Here is a 22,208-nt window from a genome sequence, read left to right as displayed (position 1 = left end):
GACAGATGTATCCGGTGATTTTTCAAAATAAAATATTTTTTTATTCAATCTTTCTGTGCGGCCCGGTAACAAATGACCCGTAAAGGAAGCATATATAAGGTCAATAGAGTTTGTCCATGTACCTTGCGGAACTCTATGACTAACTTTGGCTTGCATGGGGGATTCATCGGTAATATGTACAAACTGAGATCGCTCAGATAAATAGGACTAAAACCAGTTTAGTGCTGTTCCTTTAATGCCAATTAAATAATATATATAGTCTATATAATAGAATGTAATGGTCAATGGTATCGAATACAGAGCTAAGATCTAACAAGACAAGAACAGACACAAGTCCTTTTTCCTGATGCAATTAGAAGGTCACTTGTAACTTTTACCAGTGCCGTCTCTGTGCTATGATGAACTCTAAATCCTGACCTGACCTCAAATAAACTTTTGTTTTGCGACTGCTTTCTCAAGGATCTTAGAGAGAAAGGGAAGGTTAGATATCGGTGTATCCTGTAGTTCTATAACCTCTGGATCAAGACTGGGCTTTTTAAGAAGATATTTTATTAAAGCTACTTTCAATTACTGTGGTGCATAGCTTGATAATTGATCATATTTAATTAAGTAGTGTTACTTAAGGGTAAAACTTCTTTTAGCATCTTAGAACTGATGGGTTCTAGAAGACAGGTTGATGGCTTAGAAGAAGAAAGCAGTCCAAATATATATCAGGTGTTACAGCTGTTTTCTAAGGTTACTGTGGTTGAAGATAACTTGGTAGGTCAAAGGCAATATGAGATCATTTTTGTCTCTAATAATTATAATTTTATCATTAAAGAAGCTCATGAAGTCTTCACTACTGAGCAAATGTTGGAAAAATATTCTTAAAGAAACCCACAAAGTCAGGATCATCATCAAATAAGGGTTTTAATCAATATTCTTGCAAGAATGAGCTGAGTTATTATACATACAAAAGATGATCAAACTCACACACTTAAGCTTGTAAGACTGCCGCGTGACTGAGGAGTGACTGTCCCCTCTGTGATATATATAGACAGATCAAAGGAAAGAACTGATTCAGATTAGATCTTTCTTGGTTTATTGCTTGTTTACAGTAAAGACAGACGTGCTGATTAATCAATTTAGGAATGTTATTTGATTGATCTATAGTTCAGCAGCAGTTCACACCCCAGTCCCCTGCTGTGACTAAACACTCAGTATCTGTATCTTTCCCATCAGCAATGTAGGAACAGAAGGCTCTGTAGAGCTGTGGCTCTCTGTCAGCCTGGCTACAGTGCTGAAAAGAAACCTGGGGTTGTTCTTATTGTCTTCTATCAATGATGAGTAATAGACTGCTCTGGCATTATGAATAGCCTTCCTATATTGTTTAATATTATCTAAGGGCTCTACAGTCCCAGTTGTAGTAAGGAGTAGGAGAATACATGCAGATGCACCATTAACCATGTCATGGCATCTTTGTTACAATGGTGATATTGCCTTTGAAATTTAGATTATATACAAAACGAGGATAATATCTCTTCTCTCTCTCCCTCTCGCTCTCTCTCTCTCTCTCTCTCTCTCCCTCTCTCTCTCTCTCTTTCTCTCTCTCTCTCTCTCTCTCTCTCTCTCTCTCTGTCTCTCTCTCCCTCTCTCTCTCTCGCTCTCTCTCTCTCTCTCTGTCTCTCTCTCCCTCTCTCTCTCTCGCTCTCTCTCTCTCTCTCTGTCAGTCTCTTTTTGGAGAAGGCCCAGCTGGAGTACTCTGAGGAGGAGAATAACATCCTTGGCCAGGGTGGCAGTGGGGCCATCATCTACCGAGCTCGATATCGTGACCAGCCGGTCGCCCTCAAACGCTTCCATTTCAGGAAGTGTCGACTTCAAACCATCAGCAAGGACACAGGTACAGAGGCATGAATGTCTGGTTTTATAAGAAATTGTTTAATGTTTTTTTTTTATAACTTCCGTTCTTTCTTTCAGACACCATGGTGAAACACTTGCAGTCTGCAGATGCCTGTCGGAGCTTCTCTGAATTTCGCCAGGAGGCCAGTATGTTGCACTCTCTGCAGCATCCCTGCATCGTCTCTCTGGTGGGCATCAGCATCCATCCACTCTGCTTCGCCTTGCAGTTAGCCCCCCTGGGCAGCCTCAACACTGTGCTGGAGGAGAAGTGCAAAGGCACGTAGAGAGAACTGCATCATGTGATTTCCCACCTGAAGTTGGTCTTATAGCCTGTTTCTATGTTAGTGGAGTTGATGTTATGTTTTCTCATTTTAGGCTCCAGGTACATGCCCCTTGGTCACATGATAACTTTTAGAGTAGCCTATCAGATTGCAGCAGGACTGGCGTACCTTCACAGGAAGAACATCATCTTCTGTGACCTCAAATCTGACAACATCCTGGTGTGGTCTCTGGAGGTCTGTAAACACATTACCATAAGAAAGCCTTACATTTTGGTTTATTGTCAATATTGTAATACATTTCTGAAATAAGATATCAACACACCAGACTCAATGGTAGAACAATAAAGTCATAGCTTATTTCACTTGATGTCCTTGCTGTCACGGACCAACAAACTGTATCAAGATAGACACGAGCATTCAAAATACTATCAATAGAAACTTGAATCATATGACCAAAGACTTTTCTTATAAAACCGACAGGCTTGCTTTTTCTATCATCTAACCTGTTCACTCATTTTTGTATCTTCTTCCAGGTACAGGATCCAGTTAACATTAAACTGTCTGACTATGGCATTTCTCGACAAACCTTCCATGAGGGGGCGTTGGGGGTCGAGGGCACACCGGGTTACCAGGCTCCTGAGATCCGACCAGGCATCGTGTATGATGAGAAAGTACTGACCATCTCTTCTTAACCCGCAATAAGTGATGTGTGTAGCAGTATAGTATAGGACACGGAAGGACGTATATTAAGTGACAAACAGTGCTTGAAGCGGGAACAAATAAGAGCCAGTACTAAGTACAAAGGGGCTGTGACAGTACAACACATACAACACCAGGTCAAAAAAGGACATAAGTGACGAAAGAAAAACATATAGTACACAACTCCACATACAGTAACAATTAGGCCAACTGTTGCTGTTAAGGCGTTAGAGGGGAGGCGCTAAAAAAGATAGTGAGCCGGGTAGAGAGGGTCATCCGTGAACTTGATTGCTTGTGAATGCGTTGTGTGTATATAGAATCCAGTGGGGGGAGTTTGCAGGATGGGATTTTTGATGCACTGTCCATTTTCTTTGTTCTGTATATTCGCTTAGGTGTGTTTCCATATCAGACAGTAATTGATAACGATATGATGCTCTGGATTATAGCTGTGTAACATTGGACCAGTAGACCTTGCCTGTTTTTTGAGTTGTCTCTATTGGCCTATTTGCATTTGATGGTGGTTCGCTGAGGTCCCATTTTGGGATATTGTTGATGTGTGTACCCAGGAACTTGAAGGAGTCTGTTATTGTAATTGGCTGGCTGTTCAATGAAGATGCTATTATTGATGGATTTATTCTGAATTGGATGATCATTCCTGTAGTCTGTTTTCCCTTCAGAACCAGGTCATTTCTCTGCACCAGTTGATTGGCTTCTCTACCTCCAGCCTGTAGGCATCGTCTTTGTCTTTCAAGATAAAAAAAATCAATACATTTTATTTGTAATCATAGTACAATTTCAGTTAAATGTAACGTCCCGCCAGTTCAATTTCTGAGTTTAAAGGTACATGTGTAAAATGGGCCACAGTTTAAACTTAAACCATTAAAACAATGAGCTAACATTATCAACAGAGTGTGAAGAGGTAACAGTGTTGACGTTATGTCAAAGATGTCTCTGTGTTGTGTTGCAGAGATATCTACTGAAGTTAGCATGCTAACAGCTAGCTGCGCTCCGTCCAGTCTGTAATACCACTTGTTCCTCTGGAGGTGATAGTGAGTCAGTGTAGCTGCAGTCTGCCTCAGTGCAGAGGGAGAAGAGCTGGAGCGGTATGCTTGTGTCTGTTTTATAGTTGGATATTGGATTAAATTCAAAATGGCAATAAACAAACTAACGTAACGTTACACGGAGCGTACAGCCCCCAGTGCCACAGTAAACACAGATATCTGAGCCCCACGTGAAGATTATAAGATAGGAGAGATATTTAGACTCTCAGAGTTTCAGCAGTCTGCTCTAATGAACTGACAGACTGACTGAGGAGTAAAACATACACTAGAAGAGAGAGGTATATAGCTGTAGAATAGATTACACAATATTAAGAATACTTTTGAATGTGCCAAACTATTACAACTAAAATATAAACATAGGTTAACATACTACAGTAAGCTTTCTTTTAACTTATAACTGATGACTGTACATTTAGATAGTATGGACCCAGTTTAGAGGTGAAATACTGCCCCCTATTTATTTGGAGCAGGTGGCTCGGAACTACACATTGAACCTCTATATAGAATAGGAATATAAATAATATACAGTATATGTATAATTGGGGGGGTGAGTCTTGAGCCTCTCAGTACTGCCTGGTGTATCCGGTTCCTTCTTCCCGACCTCAACAGGGAGAAAAGGCTGTTAGCAGGGTGGTTAAAATCCTTGATGATTCTCCTAAGCTTATTCTTGTAGTGCCTTGTGTAAATATCATTTAGGCAGGGTAGAGCTCCGCCTATTGTATGTCCACGAGGACCCGTTGATATTAAGGGGATTCTATCATGCTTTCTTTTACTTGAAATGTAGGCCTTAAGTTCATGTTCTGTCTTCAAACGTCATGTGTTGTCCAACACAGTCCAAATTACAAAGATATCATGTTTACAATGATATAAACTGACATCTTTAATAACTTTTTAAATAACTTAAATGATGAATGGATTAACAAAATTGTTGATCAATTTCTGTCAGTTGACTATTTTGTGATGCAGTAACCACATTTTCACAGATTATGGGGGTAGTGTTATGTCAATTGTCTGAGTTACACGGTTTGGGTTGTGTATTGTATTGGTAGCAGAATTAAGAGATACATTTCGTATTATAAACATATTATTTTGCATATCCACTGTAAGACTGAGAACTAGGGTGTGTTTTAGTAAATACTATTTGGTTTCAGCCAGTACATATTCCCCTGCTGACTTCCATTCAGACCACAGCTGCGTGTTGGACTGATATGACTGACCTAGGCCCCTCCTCTTCCTGGGGAAGCTAGCTTTACTAGAGCTTACTGTTTTACTGTACCCTGCTTTTGTAGCGAAAGCTTTCAAATAGCAAAGAAAAATATCCGTAGACCTCTCTACCTCTAGTCATCAGCCCCTCTCCCACAGAATCCACTGACTTCAGCCAATCAAACACCTTTTCTTCTCTTCTGTCCGCTATTTTACTTTTTTATGTTTTAACTAATAAGATGTAGACAAGACAGGAGACAGGGTGAGAAAGGAATGAAAAGTGTAATAGGAAATAAATGAAATTGAGCTTCATGGCTGTTAATGTGTTTGCCAGCTGTGAGTATCTTGGCAGAGATGGAACATGTGAAGATGGTTGACGGTAGAGGCCTAGGCAGCACCAGCAGAGCCGAGCTCTCCATCCGCTCCCCAGCACCGTCCTGCTGGTGCTGCGCCCCCCTCTTCAAATCCATTTGTTAACTTACAATCCTTTAGGGCTGCTACAACAAGCTAACTGTTGTGTTGGCTAATGCAAGTAGCAAGCTACTGCTCATTAGAAAAGTTTGTAAATCTACAAACAGCAAATATAGATTGTTGAAAAGGCCTAAATAAATGTAAAAAATTCAAGTCATGCACGTTAAAAAATGTTTTCCTAATATTACGTGATAGCAGCTGTGTCGAGATGCATTTTAAATTTCTAATTTCATTCTGTAGGAGATACATGTTTATAGAACTCAGGGGAAAGCGTTGGGTCAGGGTGATTTGTTATTTTCTATCTGTTTAACAAAGTTTGTCTGGTTTGAGTTGTGTATTCTCTGTTGGCCTTTCGTTCTCCTCAAACCATTCAGTGTTTAGTTATTAGTCGTCAGTCCACTCCACTATTCAGCTTTCTCCTTTCATTTGTTACCCAACTGTATATAATACATAAGTTATCATGCCACATAAGAACTACCTCCAATATTAATTAAAAAAAATGCAACCGGCTCTGTATTATCAAGGTTTGACGTAGTACTAACAAGGATGAGACGATGGAGTCTCTTTGTCTTTCCAGCGAGGATAACAACTGTAGACATAATAAAGAGTGAGAAGGTGCTAGACTAGTCAGAATGAGGTCAGGAGGACGTCCTTATTTGAATATGCCAGACTTTTCCATAGCCCCTGTGATGCTATTACATACCACAGGCCTCAAATATATCTGGAGTCACTACCCGGTGATGTCACCACAGAAGTAGTTCAGTGCTTTTGGCATTGTTCAACTGTTTGCCTCTGCAGTTATTCTTGGAAGTCCCACATGGGCTCAGTCCCCTAATCACTATCTGTGACCACTCAGAGACAGGAATCCACTCGGGTATTTTGGTCCTCAGATATGCGTTTCAAGGATAAGATGAACGAGAAAGAAGGAAAGAACTGGAGTTCGTCTTTACTTTATATACAAAAAGTAAAAGTCTTGGGGGTTTTAAATCACACCTAATGAACAAATGTGCTCTTTGGAGTCAATTGCAAACAAGAGGGGAAAAGCAAGGTGCTCTGAGTCCTGAGTACATAAGATAAATGAGCTCCAGAAGATAAGAGGAGACCAGGATAAAGCCTTGTTCTTAGTCAAGCGAGACACCATGGCGCGAGCCTCCACAGATGGAGTTTAAGCTCAACGTGTTGGTTGCCGTATTTTCTGAAATGCCAGGGTACGTACAAACTTAATATTCTTTGAAGAAGCAAGAAGTCAACGAGTGTTCCTGAAAGACTCCAAAGATCAAACATTGATCTCCTCAGAGGAGGAACTGTAACTAACTGTAAACTCATGTCATAGGAAATATTCTTAGACATACTGTAAAAAAAAATTTTTTAAAAAGGGGGTTATAATACATTTGGAACAAAACATTTATTCTAATGAGACAACATTTGAAAGCTTGAATATCCTGATAAAAATTAGATTTGGCTGGCAAACTATTTACTCCAAAATAGATTTTTAGGATCTGCTGCTTTAAAACATGAAAAAGCTAATTGGCCATCTTTTTAAAATCCTTAGACAATATTATTACATTATGAATTATCTTATCTATCTTGTTATTTCAAGTTATTAGCTTTTGTCAGAAGGCTATTTGTGGCATTCATGTCTGAAAAGCATGGCAGGCGCCTAGTTCTGATAAATAGGAGGTGCACGACCAAGCACTACAACAACTTGCGAATCCTTCACGCTTTACCCAAATACATGACGACGTCATTTATGGCTGGCGCCTGCTCACACTGCGGTCACAACGGCGAGCATAGACCTAGCTGTAACTAGAGTTGGTGCTGTGGAGTGTCTGTCAATCAACGTGTTCATTGTCATTATCAGTCAAAGGCAAGCAATCATTCACCTCCGCCCCCATATACCCCTGCAGGTTAGTAAGGGATTATAGTTTCCCTTCACCCTGCCTTACTGTGTTTACATGTACTGATTTCTCATTTCAGAGTCATCTTTGTCTCACTGTCCTTTTCATCTACATTCCTGACATGTATTACATAACTTCCTGTCACACACATTTTAATCCAAGGCTTGACTGTTGGTCTTAATGACCTCTTCAGATGTAACTCTGAAACCTGACCTTGATGTTCCTGTTGTTTCTCTTATCATCACCACCTAAAGGTGGACATGTTCTCCTATGGTATGGTGCTGTATGAGCTGCTGTCTGGGCGGAGGCCAGTGCTGGGACACCACCAGCTTCAGATAGCAAAGAAGCTCTCCAAAGGAATCCGGCCAGTGCTGGGCAGTCCAGAGGAGGTTCAGTTCTACTGCCTCCACAGCCTGCTGACTGAATGCTGGGACACCAAGCCTGAGAAGGTGAGCCTCCCTGCTGGTTCACTTGACATTTTATTTGGCTGATGCAGTGATTGATACAAAACAAAAGTCTCCCTGTTTGCTCTGTTTGTAGGAAATGGACTGATTAACTGTACTGCTCATGGTGGTACAGTGGTACAGGCTCATATGTGGTTAGGGTAGTGGTTAAGCTGGAGACCAATGAAAAGACAGTAACAAACATAATGAAAAAGTCTCATCCACCATAACAAAAAGCCAGGGTTAGGGTGGGGTTAGAACAAAACTGGTCATGTTTGCAGGTGGGAAGCCTGTGAGGTATCATTGCCTTGTTACATGGTACAGTGTGAACCTTCCATGCAATACACCTTCCCAGTTTAGCTCCTCACTGGCAGTTTAAAGCAGCAGGGAGGTAGCATGTCTGTCTGCAGGCCTCCACAGGACAGCAGTATGAGCAGATAACACAAGGACTGTGGTGCAGAGGAAACCGGTTAAAAAAAGAATACTGTACTTCAGTTGTATTCAGATTAAACGTGAACGTGTTTTAACGTGTGAACTTGTATTTTTAACAAAATTAATAATAACTTGGTGTGTGTGTGTGTGTGTGTGTGCAGAGGCCGGTGGCCCTGCAGTGTATGAGGCAGATGCAGGATCCCAGCTTCCCCTGCCTCAGGTATGTGTTGTCCTGTGACAGCCACTCGCAGCTCTTCCTGTCGCAGCTTCAGGGACACAGCGCGGTGTTCTGGAACGGAGACAATGACAACAGGTTTGTCTCTTTAGTCTGCGAATAACATGCATGGAAAACTCTACCCTTCACAAACATGTCCTACTTTGACACACATTTAAAGTACATAAAAACTATTATTAATTATTTATATAGTTATTAATATGTAACATTTTGCCGCAAACCACAGCACATTGGAGGTGGGGTTCACTTAAGAAATGTCACTGAAATGGACAAAAAGAGAGAAAGTGCCTTGATCGGTTCAGATTCTGAGGATCAGCTCTGTGATGTAAGCTGATATTGTAGTTTTATTAAAAATCTGATTTGATCTACTGTATGAGATCTGCATTGTATCTCATGTAAAAACTGTGAGGGGAGCTGCTATCCTTGTGATTTTTTCATTACACACAGTATGTGGGCATGACAATGGTCAAAGCTCACAGTCCTGCATTCCCACACTGCTGTTAAATCCTTCAGTTTACCCCGAGCCTCTCACTCCAACACTTTTCTAACACCTTCTCAGACCAGGACTCAGGATTTGAGGGAAATACAAAAGTGTCTGATTTTCAATTTGTCTTTTACAAAAGCAGTGCAGACATACAGTATAAACCTTTGATGCTTATACACCACGGTAATTACACACCCTCAATACTGACTCCCAGGTGTGTAATGTAACAGCTCCGTGTGTGTGTGGGGCAGCAGGATTCCAGGTTAATCTCTGTACAATAAAAGCAGCTTTCATCCCTTAATACAGGTGGTTTTAATGACAACTGCAGACTCCTGTAGAATTCTTCCTGCTGTTAACCCCTTTACTGTGATAAGACCTTATTGGCTCCCCTCCCCCGACTCTCACACTGCCCTCCGGACCTGTAAACAGGCTATGGGAGGCAGTAACCAATCACCATTTATTTAAACAATGTCCATACTTACTAATTTAGATAAAAGTCGTCCTCTTCTCTTAGGTTTGGCCTTCCAGCACATTAAGCGGGTGTAGCACTATCCTTACCACATGAGGGTGTGCATACTCCATTTTTTGCAGAGTCAGTAAACTGAAAGAGGGGAATAAAAGACATACAAATATGTGTCTACTACTACCACCTCAAATTAGATAAATTAAATAAAAGTGAAAAGCTGAGCCAGCCCTAACTATAAGCTTTATCAGGGAGGAAAGTCTTTAGCCTGCTCTTAAATGTGGAGAGGGTGTCTGCCTCCCAAACACAATCTGGGAGCTGGTTCCACTGGAGAGGAGCTTGATAGCTGAAGGCTCTGGCTCCAATTGTACTTTTAGAGACTCTGGGAACCACAAGTAACAATGCATTCTGGAGCGCAATGCTCTAGTGGGGTTATAAGGTGCTATGAGATCTTTAAGATAAGCTGGAGCCTGACCATTGAGGGCCATTCTGCATCATTTTGAGACTGGATGTGCCTGATTTTTGTAACGTTACGTAGATGAGAGAAGGCAGTCCTTGAAGTTTGTTTTATGTGTTTTATGTGGAGGCCAAGGTAAAGTTTAGCTAACTGATTGATTTCATCTGACTTGATATAATAGATAGAGATAATTGGGTGTCATCTGCATAACAATGAAAGTGTATGTTATCCTAACAATATTGCCTAAAGGAAGCATGTATACGGTGAATAGAATAGATCCAAGTATAGAACATTAAGATACATTAGATTAAAGCAGTACTAATGCTGTCACTATCTACATCCACATAAATATTAAAGTCACTTACAATAATTACTTTATATGTTTTAAAGACTAAACTTGATAAAAACTCTGAGAATTCAGATAAAGATTACGGACCAGGAGCGCGATACAGTATAATAAATAATATTGGCTGTAGTGTTTTCCAGGTTAGGCTGCAGCTCCAACTCCTCGGCTTGTGCCTCGAGGATCGTGAATATTAATGACTGATTTAGGCTGACATATTCTTCATGTCTCAGCCAGGTTTTAGTGATACAAAATAAATCTGATTATCTGATATTCAATCTGATGTTTAAGAGTCCACATTTAATTTTCCTTGTTGTACTATTGCATTTTTGATCAGGCTTTTATGTATAATTCCACTTCTGTTTACTTTTGATTTAAATAATTTAAGTGCTTGTGGGGCAGACATAGTCACTATGGGGTTTTGGGAGGGTAACCGCACTAATGGAAGAGCAGAGACTCCGCCTCATGGTCTCAACACTGGGTTGTCATGGATTAGGTCTGACAGGTTTCCGCTCCATCCAAAGTGGGATTAATGTCATCTCCCCCAGTAAGACCAGGAGTTCCCCAGAAAGTCCACCAGTTATCTACGAAGCCCACATCACTATCTGGACACCAAATTTGGCAGTGAACCAGGGAAAACTACAGTCTTTGCATATGTACACACCGACTCCACATTAACTTTAGTGACCTCTAATTGTTGTACTCTGGTGTCATGACGACTGACATGAATAACTTGTGTCACTTGCTCTAATCTCTGTGTACTGCTGTGTGTGTTGTGCAGGAGCTACAGTGTGGTGAATGTGGAGAAGGGCCAGGTGGAGGTGACGAGGATGTCCTGTGCAGGCAGCAGGATCAGCTGTCAGATGAAGATGGGTAACATTCTGTGGATGGCCACTGAGGTATACGCCACTTAGTTTTTCTTTATTTCTTTTTACATATCACAGCACTGCTTCAATAAGATGACCTGACAATACACCTGGTGATTGACAACTCTCTCTCAAAGATAGGATGAGCCACAATAGTGCAGCTTCACAGGGAAATTGCAGAATTCCGTTTGCAAATTGAGTTTGTATTTTACTAGTTGAGTATCAGTTGTTATATGAACTGTCAAAAAGCTGCCCGCACATTGTAACAGACAGTTTGCAGCTGACATTAAGACAGTGGTCAGGGATGAGATGTCATAGAGGCAGTGAGCGCTGCGCCTGTTGGTCAGATCATCTGATATCTTTCAAACTTCTTTGGAGAGTTTGGCTTCATGAAGGAACCCAGATTGCTTGTAGATTGATTTGTTTGTTAGTGTTGTCTTTGGTAAAGGCCCATCATGTCAACTCACGTAATGACTACACTCATAGTTTTTTTTCAAGTGCAGCGTGTTGGTAGGTGGATTTATAACTTTGTACATAGCCAGGCTAGCTGTTTCCCCCTGCTTCCAGTCTTTAAGCTAACCTCATTGTAACCTCATGTTGTAATTAGGATCTCTTTCTGACATGATGTTTGTCTGGAGTTTGACACAAATGTGATCATTATTGTATAATATTTTGTGTGTGTTTGTGTGACAGGAGCAGGAGGTTTTCATCTACAGTCTAAAGGACATGTGTCCGCTCAGTCAGCCCCAGAAACAGTTCTCCTCTCCAGCCATCATCACCTGCCTGTTCCCTGTTCCAGCTGGAGAACAGGTCAGCTCACGTCTCAACACACACTGATGGCAGGGCTGCCATACAAGCTTCCAGACTGCTCATCCTCTATTCTAATGCTCATTTACACACCGATGGCTGTGCCTTCAGGAGTAGTAATAATAATAATAATAATAATACATTAGACTTCTATAGCGCTTTTCTTGTAACTCAAAGACGCTTTACAGAGTGGGTGACACAAAGATAAACAAATGAGAGAAAGAAAAAAAGGGAGGATAAGCAGAAGAGACGGTCAGTGGTTGAAGGCAGTGTTAAACAGGTGAGTCTTAAGAGAAGTTTTGAATGTGGTGAATGAGGAGGAGTCTCTGATGGTTTGAAGTACAGAGTTCCAGAGGGTGGGAGCAGCGATGGAGAAAACCCTGTCACCCCAGGAGTAATTTGGGGTTCAGTATCAGGATCAAACTGCCAATCCTCCGATTAGTGGACGACCCGCTCTGTCTCCTGAGCCAGAGCCCCCCATCGTTTGTTCCCTGACATAAATACTTAATACAGAATAAAGGAATGAAAGTTGTCTAACCTGAGTATATGGGTTATTTGACACACATCTGACATTATGTCCTTCAACTCTCTTGTATAACACACATCTTTTAGATAGAGAGATATCTGCAGATGTCATCTGTAGTGAACAGAGCTACTGCCTGCAGCTTCCACGCAGAGTGAAGTCATTGTGATCTTTCGTGTTACTGTCAGCAGTGATGGGAGGCTGTCCCACTTACACATTGGCCTCGTTTCTGTAAAAGTTATGTGACCGCAGTCTTAGTAGTTCAGACCTGTAACATTTATGTGACACTTCCAACAAAGTTGAAGTGAACTATTTGCTGTCAGGTTGATGTGAAGCAGCACAAGGTTCAACACACAGATTAAATGCATGTTTTGTGTGTGAAATAAATGGCCCTGTAACATCTCACTGCCAGTAGCAAGGCTGTGAGTGTCAGGCACCAACCAATGCATTAGTGGGAAACATTGTTTTACGGTCTTTACTGCTGCTCCCCTCTGACCTCTGACCTGCTGTCCTGTTACCCATCCACAATAACTACTATGCACCTTGGGTATCTTTTGAAGTGTAGCTGGTAGAATCCAGGTGTTAGGAGAGTGGTGAGTGGTGTTGCCTCTCCAACCTGTAGCCACTGCTGAGGGATGTCAAATGAACCAATATAACGTTTCCGAAAATTCTGAAAACGTGACTGTACTTGTTTTTCTACAGTACAACAGGTACCATCAGGACTAACGGCTCCGATATGAAAATGCGTTTATCTTATTTTTACCCTGATGCTACTAAATTGGCAGAGGAGAGCAAGTTAGCTGTTAGCAGCTGCTGGCGCAAGGTTCCATAGAGTTGCAATATGGTGCGTCATGCCTCTATTTGGTAGAAATGTATATTTGGTGAAGGTAAATTATAACCAGTGGTGGGCCGTCAGGGCCAGCAAGGCCTTCTCTGCTGACCTAAACATCATCAGAATATAAATTTAATTTTTATATATTTTTTCCACAAATATGTATTAAATTATTCCCCATAGTCTATTCTCTTCATTTCATAGCTTTCCTCTTGGTTGCGCTGCTTCCAGCCTCAGATCGAGATTTGGAGGGCTGGCCTTTTATCCAATCATATTTCAGCCATGATGTGTTGCCAGGGTCTAAGAAATCTGCTAGCAGGCGTACGATAACGTCAGCACGTCCACGTCTTTTGATTGGATACGCACTATTGAGAGGCAGAGCTATGCAGAGCTAGCAAACTTTGAACAAGCACTGCACTGCACATTGTACTGCTGGGAATGCCTGCTATTTACAACTAAATGTTTCGTAAATATTAATATAACTCTGTTGTTAGGGTGATGCAACGCCCGGTTATACTGTGTTTCTGTCTAAATGTATAGTTTCTAGAGCCATGGCGTCATAATGATGGTATTAAGAGGTGGATTAATTCAGGTAGGACTGTGTAGGACATCACTGAAGGCCTAGGTGTGAAATGCACGGCCCGCCACTGATTATAACATTATCATGAGGTGTTCAAATGTAGTCTTGTACATCGTAATTTGTGGCGAAAAACTTGAATGAATACAATATAAATGTTCTTTTAGTATTTTACCGTGGTATCACTGGTATTGGTAAGGACTATTACATTTCTGTTCACGTGGCCACTGCTCCCACTGAGTGGAAAGAAGTGTGATCATCTTTTTGTGTGAATTTGTGATTATTTGATAAAGCGATTTTCCACATGTCAAAGCAGTGAGGGAATAGTCTAAAGAGCCTCACTCTGAAACAACATGATGATTATTGAAATGTAAATGTCCTCACCTGTAAAGAGCCTGGCCAGAGTGTTTGCGGGGATGTCTGACGGCCTGGTGGCAGTGTACAGCTTGGTGGAGGACGTTCTGCTGGAGGGGGAGACCTACCTATGTTCACACACCCTCAACAAAACGCTGTTTGCCCTGAAGGACTCCGATCCCAGACAGAGACCCTACCCAGTCAGGAGCATGGCGCTGGTCAGCAGCGGCTCCCAGGTGAGTCACTAAGAAGGTATCCCATGTCTCTACATAATGGACATAATAAACACTCTGTCCTCACTGGGTTGTCCCTGTCCCTGCCTCTCTATGTCCCCGTCCCTTTCCTTGTCCCTCTCTTTCTCTCCTTGTCCCTGTCCCTCTATCTGTCCCTCTCTCTCCTTATCTCTGTCCCTCTCTCTCCTTGTCTCTGTCCCTCTCTATTTCTCTGTCCCTCTCTCACCTTGTCTCTGTCCCTCTCTCACCTTGTCTCTGTCCCTCTCTCTCCTTGTCTCTGTCCCTCTCTCACCTTGTCTCTGTCCCTCTCTCACCTTGTCTCTGTCCCTCTCTCACCTTGTCTCTGTCCCTCTCTCTCCTTATCTCTGTCCCTCTCTCTTCTTGTCCCTGTCTCTCTCTCTCCTTATCTCTGTCCCTCTCTCACCTTGTCTCTGTCCCTCTCTCACCTTGTCTCTGTCCCTCTCTCACCTTGTCTCTGTCCCTCTCTCTCCTTGTCTCTGTCCCTCTCTCTCCTTGTCTCTGTCCCTCTCTATTTCTCTGTCCCTCTCTCACCTTGTCTCTGTCCCTCTCCCTCTCTCTTCTTATCTCTGTCCCTCTCTCTTCTTGTCCCTGTCTCTCTCTCTCCTTATCTCTGTCCCTCTCTCTCCTTGTCTCTGTCCCTCTCTATTTCTCTGTCCCTCTCTCACCTTGTCTCTGTCCCTCTCTCACCTTGTCTCTGTCCCTCTCTCTCCTTGTCTCTGTCCCTCTCTCACCTTGTCTCTGTCCCTCTCTCACCTTGTCTCTGTCCCTCTCTCTCCTTATCTCTGTCCCTCTCTCTTCTTGTCCCTGTCTCTCTCTCTCCTTATCTCTGTCCCTCTCTCTCCTTGTCTCTGTCCCTCTCTCACCTTGTCTCTGTCCCTCTCTCACCTTGTCTCTGTCCCTCTCTCACCTTGTCTCTGTCCCTCTCTCTCCTTATCTCTGTCCCTATCTCTCCTTGTCTCTGTCCCTCTCTCTCCTTGTCTCTGTCCCTCTCTATTTCTCTGTCCCTCTCTCACCTTGTCTCTGTCCCTCTCCCTCTCTCTCCTTATCTCTGTCCCTCTCTCTTCTTGTCCCTGTCTCTCTCTCTCTCCTTGTCCCTGTCCCTCTCTATTTCTCTGTCCCTCTCTCACCTTGTCTCTGTCCCTCTCTCTCACCTTGTCTCTGTCCCTCTCTCTTCTTGTCCCTGTCTCTCTCTCTCTTTGTCCCTGTCCCTCTCTATTTCTCTGTCCCTCTCTCACCTTGTCTCTGTCCCTCTCTCTTCTTGTCCCTGTCCCTCTCTCTGTCCCTGTCCGTTGTGTTCCTCAGTTATGGTTCTCTAATGGTCCAGGTGTGCTGGTCATTGACTGTCAGAGTCTTCAGGCAGTTCAAAGGCTGGAGCCCTACAAACCGCCATCCTCCATCGTATCCATGACAACCAGCTTCAGCCTATGGGGAGAGGAGGCAGTGTGGACGCTGGACGACCACGCCAATACCCTGCTGCTCTACCATGCTGCCTCCTACCAGCTGTGTGCCAAGTATAGGTGAGTGTGCTTAAATGTGGAGACTGCCGCGGGGAGGGGTCATCCACAGCTGTGTCTGACCAGAACTGAAGATGTGCTACATATCTTTGTTACCTTACCTGTTGATAGCACAGTTGAAGTTAGACAGGAAAGAGGGAGAGAGAGGGGACGACATGCACCAAAGGGGATTTGAACCCCGGCCGCTGAATTGACCTGGTTTGAACTCAAAGGGTTAATTTCTTTGGACCAGTGTGATTGCCTGAAGAAGGGAATCACGAGGCTCATGTGTGATGCAGGATGATATTATTATATATATTTTTATTGGATTATTTTGGCACATTTCAGATATTAGTATTGGAATACAGTATATGTGAGCTGAATCATAAAGTACAGAAATAACAAGATATATTTGAGTCAATTTAGAAATAGTGTCTTTATTACTACATAGTTTGTCCACCAGACTGACCACTCTAAACTGCCTGTAAATATCCATCATCTGCAAGGAACTGCACGTTTGAGGTAACAGAATCGTCCTGCAGCACCTCTGAAGCTCACTTGTTAACAGGTTATTTCTTGTTGTGTTACTCCATCCAAAAAGCCAGAGAGTAGAAATGTCAGGTGGTAGTTTACAGATGGTGCAGACTGTTTTTGGACCAGGAGCAGTGACTTTCCTGGATGCAGTAGTCAGCGTGAGGTTGCGAGCATGGACTCCTGACGGGTGTTTTATAAAGCGGGTCTTATTGTCTTAAATTAACCAAACTAACTGAACCAGAATGAATCTGTTTCATAAAGTATCAGTCTAAATGACAAGTGTGGCTTAGTTCATGACATCCATTCACAGTGAAGAAAAGAGACATGTTAGGACAAAATGTCTGTCGCCACAAAGCAACGCATATTAAACATAAAATATGAAGAGTGAAATACAAGTCACTGCCATTGACAATTATGTAAAGTTGTAACTATGATATTCTGGGTTCCAATCCCACTTTCTTCATAAAATATACAAAATACTATTAACATATGAAAAAGATAATTAGCCTTCCTTAGAAACTCAGGTTCTCTATCACTTATAATATATTATATTATATGGATTATAAGGGACATAACTATTAAATGCCTCTCTGCATTTTTACTTAATAGATTTCTGGCTGCATGATTTATAATAATGATATTGATCATATGGTTTCAGCTGCGGAGACAACCATCCTCTTCGGGACGTCTTTGCTGTGCAGCGTCCTGCCGGGGTTACCATGGTGACAACCACTGAACTCAAGATCCCGGCCCAGGAGGAGAAGCTGGGACGGACTAATGGAGAAGTGACATTGATGTACAGTGAGGAGGCGGGCACTCAGATCATCCAGCAGCAGGATTCACTGACAGACTACTGCTCCATCTCATCCAGCTGCTCCCTGGAGCCGCTGGGGTCGCACCGTTCCAGCACTGAAGGCCTCGCCTCATTAGCCAACCACAGCAGTGTGCCACTGCCTGCAGAGCGGAAGCCGGACCAGCAGCCGGACCAGCAGCCGGACCAGCAGCCGGACCAGCAGCCGGACCAGCAGCCGGACCAGCAGCCGGACCAGCTGCTGGACCAGCTGCTGGACCAGCAGGCCTCCACTAACCCAGACAGTGAGGAAAGCGTGAGGCCCACAGAGCCTCGGCTACAAGCCTTCACAGTGCTGCCAGTGAACGGAACTCTGTGGATCCCCAGGTACAATACTGCGAAGCCAGAAACATGCATATTATACAGAGATGTACATAAATGAGAAAAACATGAATAATCTTTCAAAATCTTACACACCGTGTTTATACGTTCTTTATATTTACAGAAGGCCTTACCTCCACTTTAAGGTCTTGCACCATTAAAACGTATGGAATGTGTAAGCTAGGAAAATGCACCAATAAAAAATACATCTTTGTAAATAGGAAGTCGCTTCAGTACCACGAGCTGTAACAACTTAAATACAGAAGTAAATGACTGAACTATGTGTGTGCTGTAATTTGAAGTATTTAATGTTATATTGTGAAATGTATTTTTAACAAAATCAATAATAACTTGGCAGACCTGGCGCACATTATACTTTGAGAGTGGATCAGGGGGGAATATTTAGCAGCAACTCACGTGTGTGTGTGTGTGTGTGTGTGTGTGTGTGTGTGTGTGTGTGTGTGTGTGTATGTGTGTGTCAGGCGTGGAGGTGATGTGATGGTCATTGAAATGCAGCCTCATGGCGATCAGCTGAGGGGGCGGGTCATCGCTGTCCTCGCTCCTCCTGGATGTTCCTCTTTGGGGTGAGCTCATTTGCTGTTAAGTCTTCAGTAAACATGATGTGGGGTTTAAAGTTGTGCAACTTGTTTGTGTATTTGTTTTGTTTGATGCAGCAGGAAATAGCACTTTAAAAACAATGACACTGATGATAACGAGAAACATTGGAAGTGCGGGGTCTCGTACAGGCTTTGAATCATGTAATGCTGCTTGGATCACATGTTGCTGGTTGATTCTAGCTCAATGCCATTTGATTTTAGGAAACATCCAGTGTACTGACAAAAAATAGGAATAAGAATAAGAAGAATATTTTCACACTCAGCGTGTTTAAGTTTAAGCCCTGAAATAAAGTCATGTTTCAGCTGCAGTGAAACCCTTAAAGAGGTTAAAGTGTACACACATGCACAACAATGTCTGAAATAAAATCTGGGATGAAAGTTGATAAAAGAGTTGTAATGCGTTTGAGATTACAGTCTGTCTGAAGGTCGGATCATTCATCATTTCTCCACCTGCTTTTAAAAAGAAAGAAAAAATGGAATATATAAAAATATACAGACTAAGCACACATAATGTAATAATACTGCACATTTCAAAGTTTGAATAGAATTTGCGCTGCATTTATGTAGAAGTGTTAAAGTAAGCTTTTGCTACAGAGCTGTTTATTAAGTGTTATTTTGCATGTACTTTAATATCATGGATTTTAAATCCCCTATTTATCATTTAACAACTTTGATTTGCTGTATTTAGTCTAAAAAGGCTTTAACTGTTCTATGAATACATTCTTTCTGACATTAAAGGGTCTTAGAGGGTTTTTTTTTCACCTGCCTGTTTCAGCTAAACTTGGAACCATTGACCACCGGCCAAAGAACTATATATTAATTTACTGATGCAGCCTCAATAAAGCTTAGCCAGATCCTTCATCATGTACTTACGCTGCTTGGTTGAGTCTGTAATTATTTCTGTAAAGAAGCCAGCAGCTGCTCTTTTGCAGAAAGGACTTCTGTGTGAGCTCCCACAAAGGGGCCTGCCTTTTAGCAACAGGCAATAAAGGGGCCACCCAAAACAGGGCCCTTAATAAGCAGTTACTGCATGGTGCACCTGTAACATAGGGGACACATTGGGGGTCATGGCTCAGGTCAAGGGACGGTTGAGTTAGTACGGAGTGTGTGAGCACAGCCTCACCTGGTGCTGTATATCACACAGCAGAGGATAATGATACCCCTCCCCGACATGAAACAACAATGGAAGAAGATAATTCAGGGTTGTTCTGCATGATACATGGGCGGTTGATCTTAGGATACAGGGTCATCTGGAGCTCCTCTTCCTCCCAGAAGGCTTTGTCACAGCCTTCATAAAAGATAGATTGCCTTGTTTTTGGATACATTTTACATTTTTTTCTTTCCAGGCGAAAGGGCTTTGGATGAGGCATTTTAGAGCAGAGCAGGAATTTAGTTCTTTACCAGCACTTCTTAGACAAATAGTAACTTCAGTGCTAACAGTACATTCAGTATCCTCAGTGCCTTTCCAGGAAACTGCCTGCTAGCTTCTAGGAAGAGCTAATTACAGTGCAGAGATGTGCCACCAACTTTAGCTCTGTCCCTCTCTTTCCCTCGTAGATGGGTCTCCGTCTCATGTCCCTCACTCCTCTTCCCTCTGCTCTCTCCTTCTCTCAGGATCCTGGAGGAGGCAGCACTAGTGGCAAAGGACACAGTTGTATGTGGCTTTCATAAGGAAAACATGGAGTGGTGCCTGTGTGTCTGGAGGGGCTGGGGCAGCCACGAGCTGGAAGTCTTCTACCAGTCTTACGAGGAGCTCGGCCGCTTGGAGACCTGCATGAGGAAAAGAAGGTAGCTGTTGTGCTACAGAATTGCAGCTCTGTACGGAGGGTGAGCCGAGGGGAATACACAGCGACAGACTGCCAGTGTTCAGAGCAAGGGGCCGTCGAACGCTGACATCAGGGCAACACGGGGGGCTGAGCCTCCAGCTGTGCACATACTTCAGTACCAATAATAAATTCAGACCTGAAAAATCTGTAATCCCACAGCAGACACGAAAAGCCCTGCAGCTAAATCACAGATTAAGGTCGCACAACCAAACTTTCCTTCTGCACAGCTTTTAATGTTGGTGGCATTTTCATATTTAAACCCTTTGGTATGACAGGAATTCAGTTGTGGTGGACTGTTTGTGACTGACTCCAGCTGCTGCAATCCATTGTTTATTCTTTGTCCCTGGATTTCATTCCTATCTGCAACTTTATGGACGGGGACAAGTTTAAATGAATTGGTGTTGGTTGTGCCATATGAAAGTGCATGCCAGCCACAACTCCCATTGTTACCAGAGAACATCTGTGTCCTGTGCAACATTATGCAACAGAGCGGCCTCATGCTTCTTATTTTTTTAAATGAAGCTCATTCTGGCTTCAGGCGCCACAGTGTGCTCCTCCATTAGCATCTGTACCTCAGTAGAATAGAAAAACATGTGCAACACGTTCTTTATTAAGCCGTAGTGTCATTGGTACTGCTCGGCATTTCCATCACATAACCCGAGACTCACAGGAAATGGTGCACGTTCTGGATAGAAGCCGGTGCACGTTCTGGACAGAAGCCGGTGCATGTGCACATTTTACATAATGTAGTTCATTAACTCAGTTTGTTAGACATTGCTTCTAGGCTTCTTTATTAAAACAGCGGGCTGTGATGAATCCCTCAGCTGCACTTTGTTTGTTTGGCTGCTTTGGTCGATTAATATGTGATTTTAAACAGAACTCTGGTTGTTCTGTTGACCTCCAGATCAGCCAGAAGGACTTCAGCTCCCATGAGGCTTTCACAGTGTGCTAAACGCTTGCCATGGGTATAAGAGTTTTCTCTTGGTTAAAAGGACAAATGTAACTACCCCTTGCTGTACAGTGGTAGGTGACAGTCTATTGACTGCAGAAGTCAGTGGAAGACGTTGGTGCTCTATAGGCTAGTTATATAGCCAAACATCAGCCCTCAGTGCGTCAGAGTAAAGGCTGAGAGCCACTGGAGGAGACCATTACTCCCCACATGGTTTTATGATGTCTTTAATCATTTTATCTTTCAAACCAAATAGTTTGGTTGTCTTAAGTTGTTACATTTGTATTTCTACAGGGGGCCAGTAAAGCCTCGTAGTAAGGCAGAGGTTATGTATTTCTCAGAATTAAGTTGTTGTGTACATAATACAGTACTGAATAAAGTTCTTATGGTAACTGTCTGTCGTAATCATTGACACATGCAAACTTAAGTTGTACACTCACAAATCTGTCCATCTACATTCATGCACTGCACACTCCTGGACAGAAGGAAGCCGATAACACGAGGAACACGAGAGCTTTGGCAAGCTTCCTGCTGGACCTGCTCCTGACTGCATGTTTCCACCAAATAATAATGTCATATGTAAAGCAACATGTTAACCCCGTTAGTATTTCACTTCATGAAGTTTGGGGGCCTTAAAGAGAACATTTAAAAAGATGAAGCAGTCCCTAGTATGGGAAAAAAGGATTCTACAGGTTCCATAATGCAACGTGTTAGTGTCTCAGTCCTCAGAACTATGTTTGTACTCACCTTCCACAATGAACCACACAAACTTGACAGAAAAACTTCTAGCTCCAGTAAACTTTGGTGGTATGATTAATCGAAGCAGTGATGGTTTAGTCTTCAAACATGCTTGGTGGTGATAACAAAGCATAGATGCTGTAATGTAACGCTGAGGTTCTATGTCCGTGTTTCACCTCAACCCTGATGACGTCATTAAGGCTTTAATGTTCATCCTGGCTAGGCTAGGCTAAAAGTGTGTGCATTAGCACAGTTTTAGAAATCAGTTTCATGGTTTCACAGTTATATGGTTTCTTATATGTACAGTTTGTAAACGCTA

General features: G+C 42.6%; 1 protein-coding gene across 4 annotated transcripts in view; it reads left to right on the top strand.

Moving 5' to 3' along the window:
- lrrk1 (leucine-rich repeat kinase 1) overlaps positions 1–21,543 on the top strand; it is a 74,461-nt gene extending 52,918 nt beyond the window's left edge. For all 4 annotated transcript variants that reach the window (XM_029457266.1, XM_029457258.1, XM_029457273.1 and 1 more), the window contains 13 exons: positions 1,710–1,879; positions 1,957–2,154; positions 2,254–2,393; positions 2,693–2,830; positions 7,746–7,940; positions 8,528–8,679; positions 11,130–11,247; positions 11,908–12,024; positions 14,346–14,543; positions 15,864–16,078; positions 17,247–17,765; positions 18,242–18,343; positions 19,991–21,543. In XM_029457266.1, coding sequence (XP_029313126.1) covers positions 1,710–1,879; positions 1,957–2,154; positions 2,254–2,393; positions 2,693–2,830; positions 7,746–7,940; positions 8,528–8,679; positions 11,130–11,247; positions 11,908–12,024; positions 14,346–14,543; positions 15,864–16,078; positions 17,247–17,765; positions 18,242–18,343; positions 19,991–20,168 — 2,440 coding nt within the window. In that variant the 3' untranslated portion in view covers positions 20,169–21,543. The remainder of the gene's footprint in view (positions 1–1,709; positions 1,880–1,956; positions 2,155–2,253; positions 2,394–2,692; positions 2,831–7,745; positions 7,941–8,527; positions 8,680–11,129; positions 11,248–11,907; positions 12,025–14,345; positions 14,544–15,863; positions 16,079–17,246; positions 17,766–18,241; positions 18,344–19,990) is intronic.
- The last annotated feature ends 665 nt before the right edge of the window (positions 21,544–22,208 follow it).

Source organism: Cottoperca gobio, chromosome 3 (assembly GCF_900634415.1).
Source record: "Cottoperca gobio chromosome 3, fCotGob3.1, whole genome shotgun sequence".
In the NCBI taxonomy this organism is placed as follows: Eukaryota; Metazoa; Chordata; class Actinopteri; order Perciformes; family Bovichtidae; genus Cottoperca; species Cottoperca gobio.
Note: the sequence above shows the minus strand (reverse complement) of the source record. Positions and strands in the feature narration are given on the sequence as shown.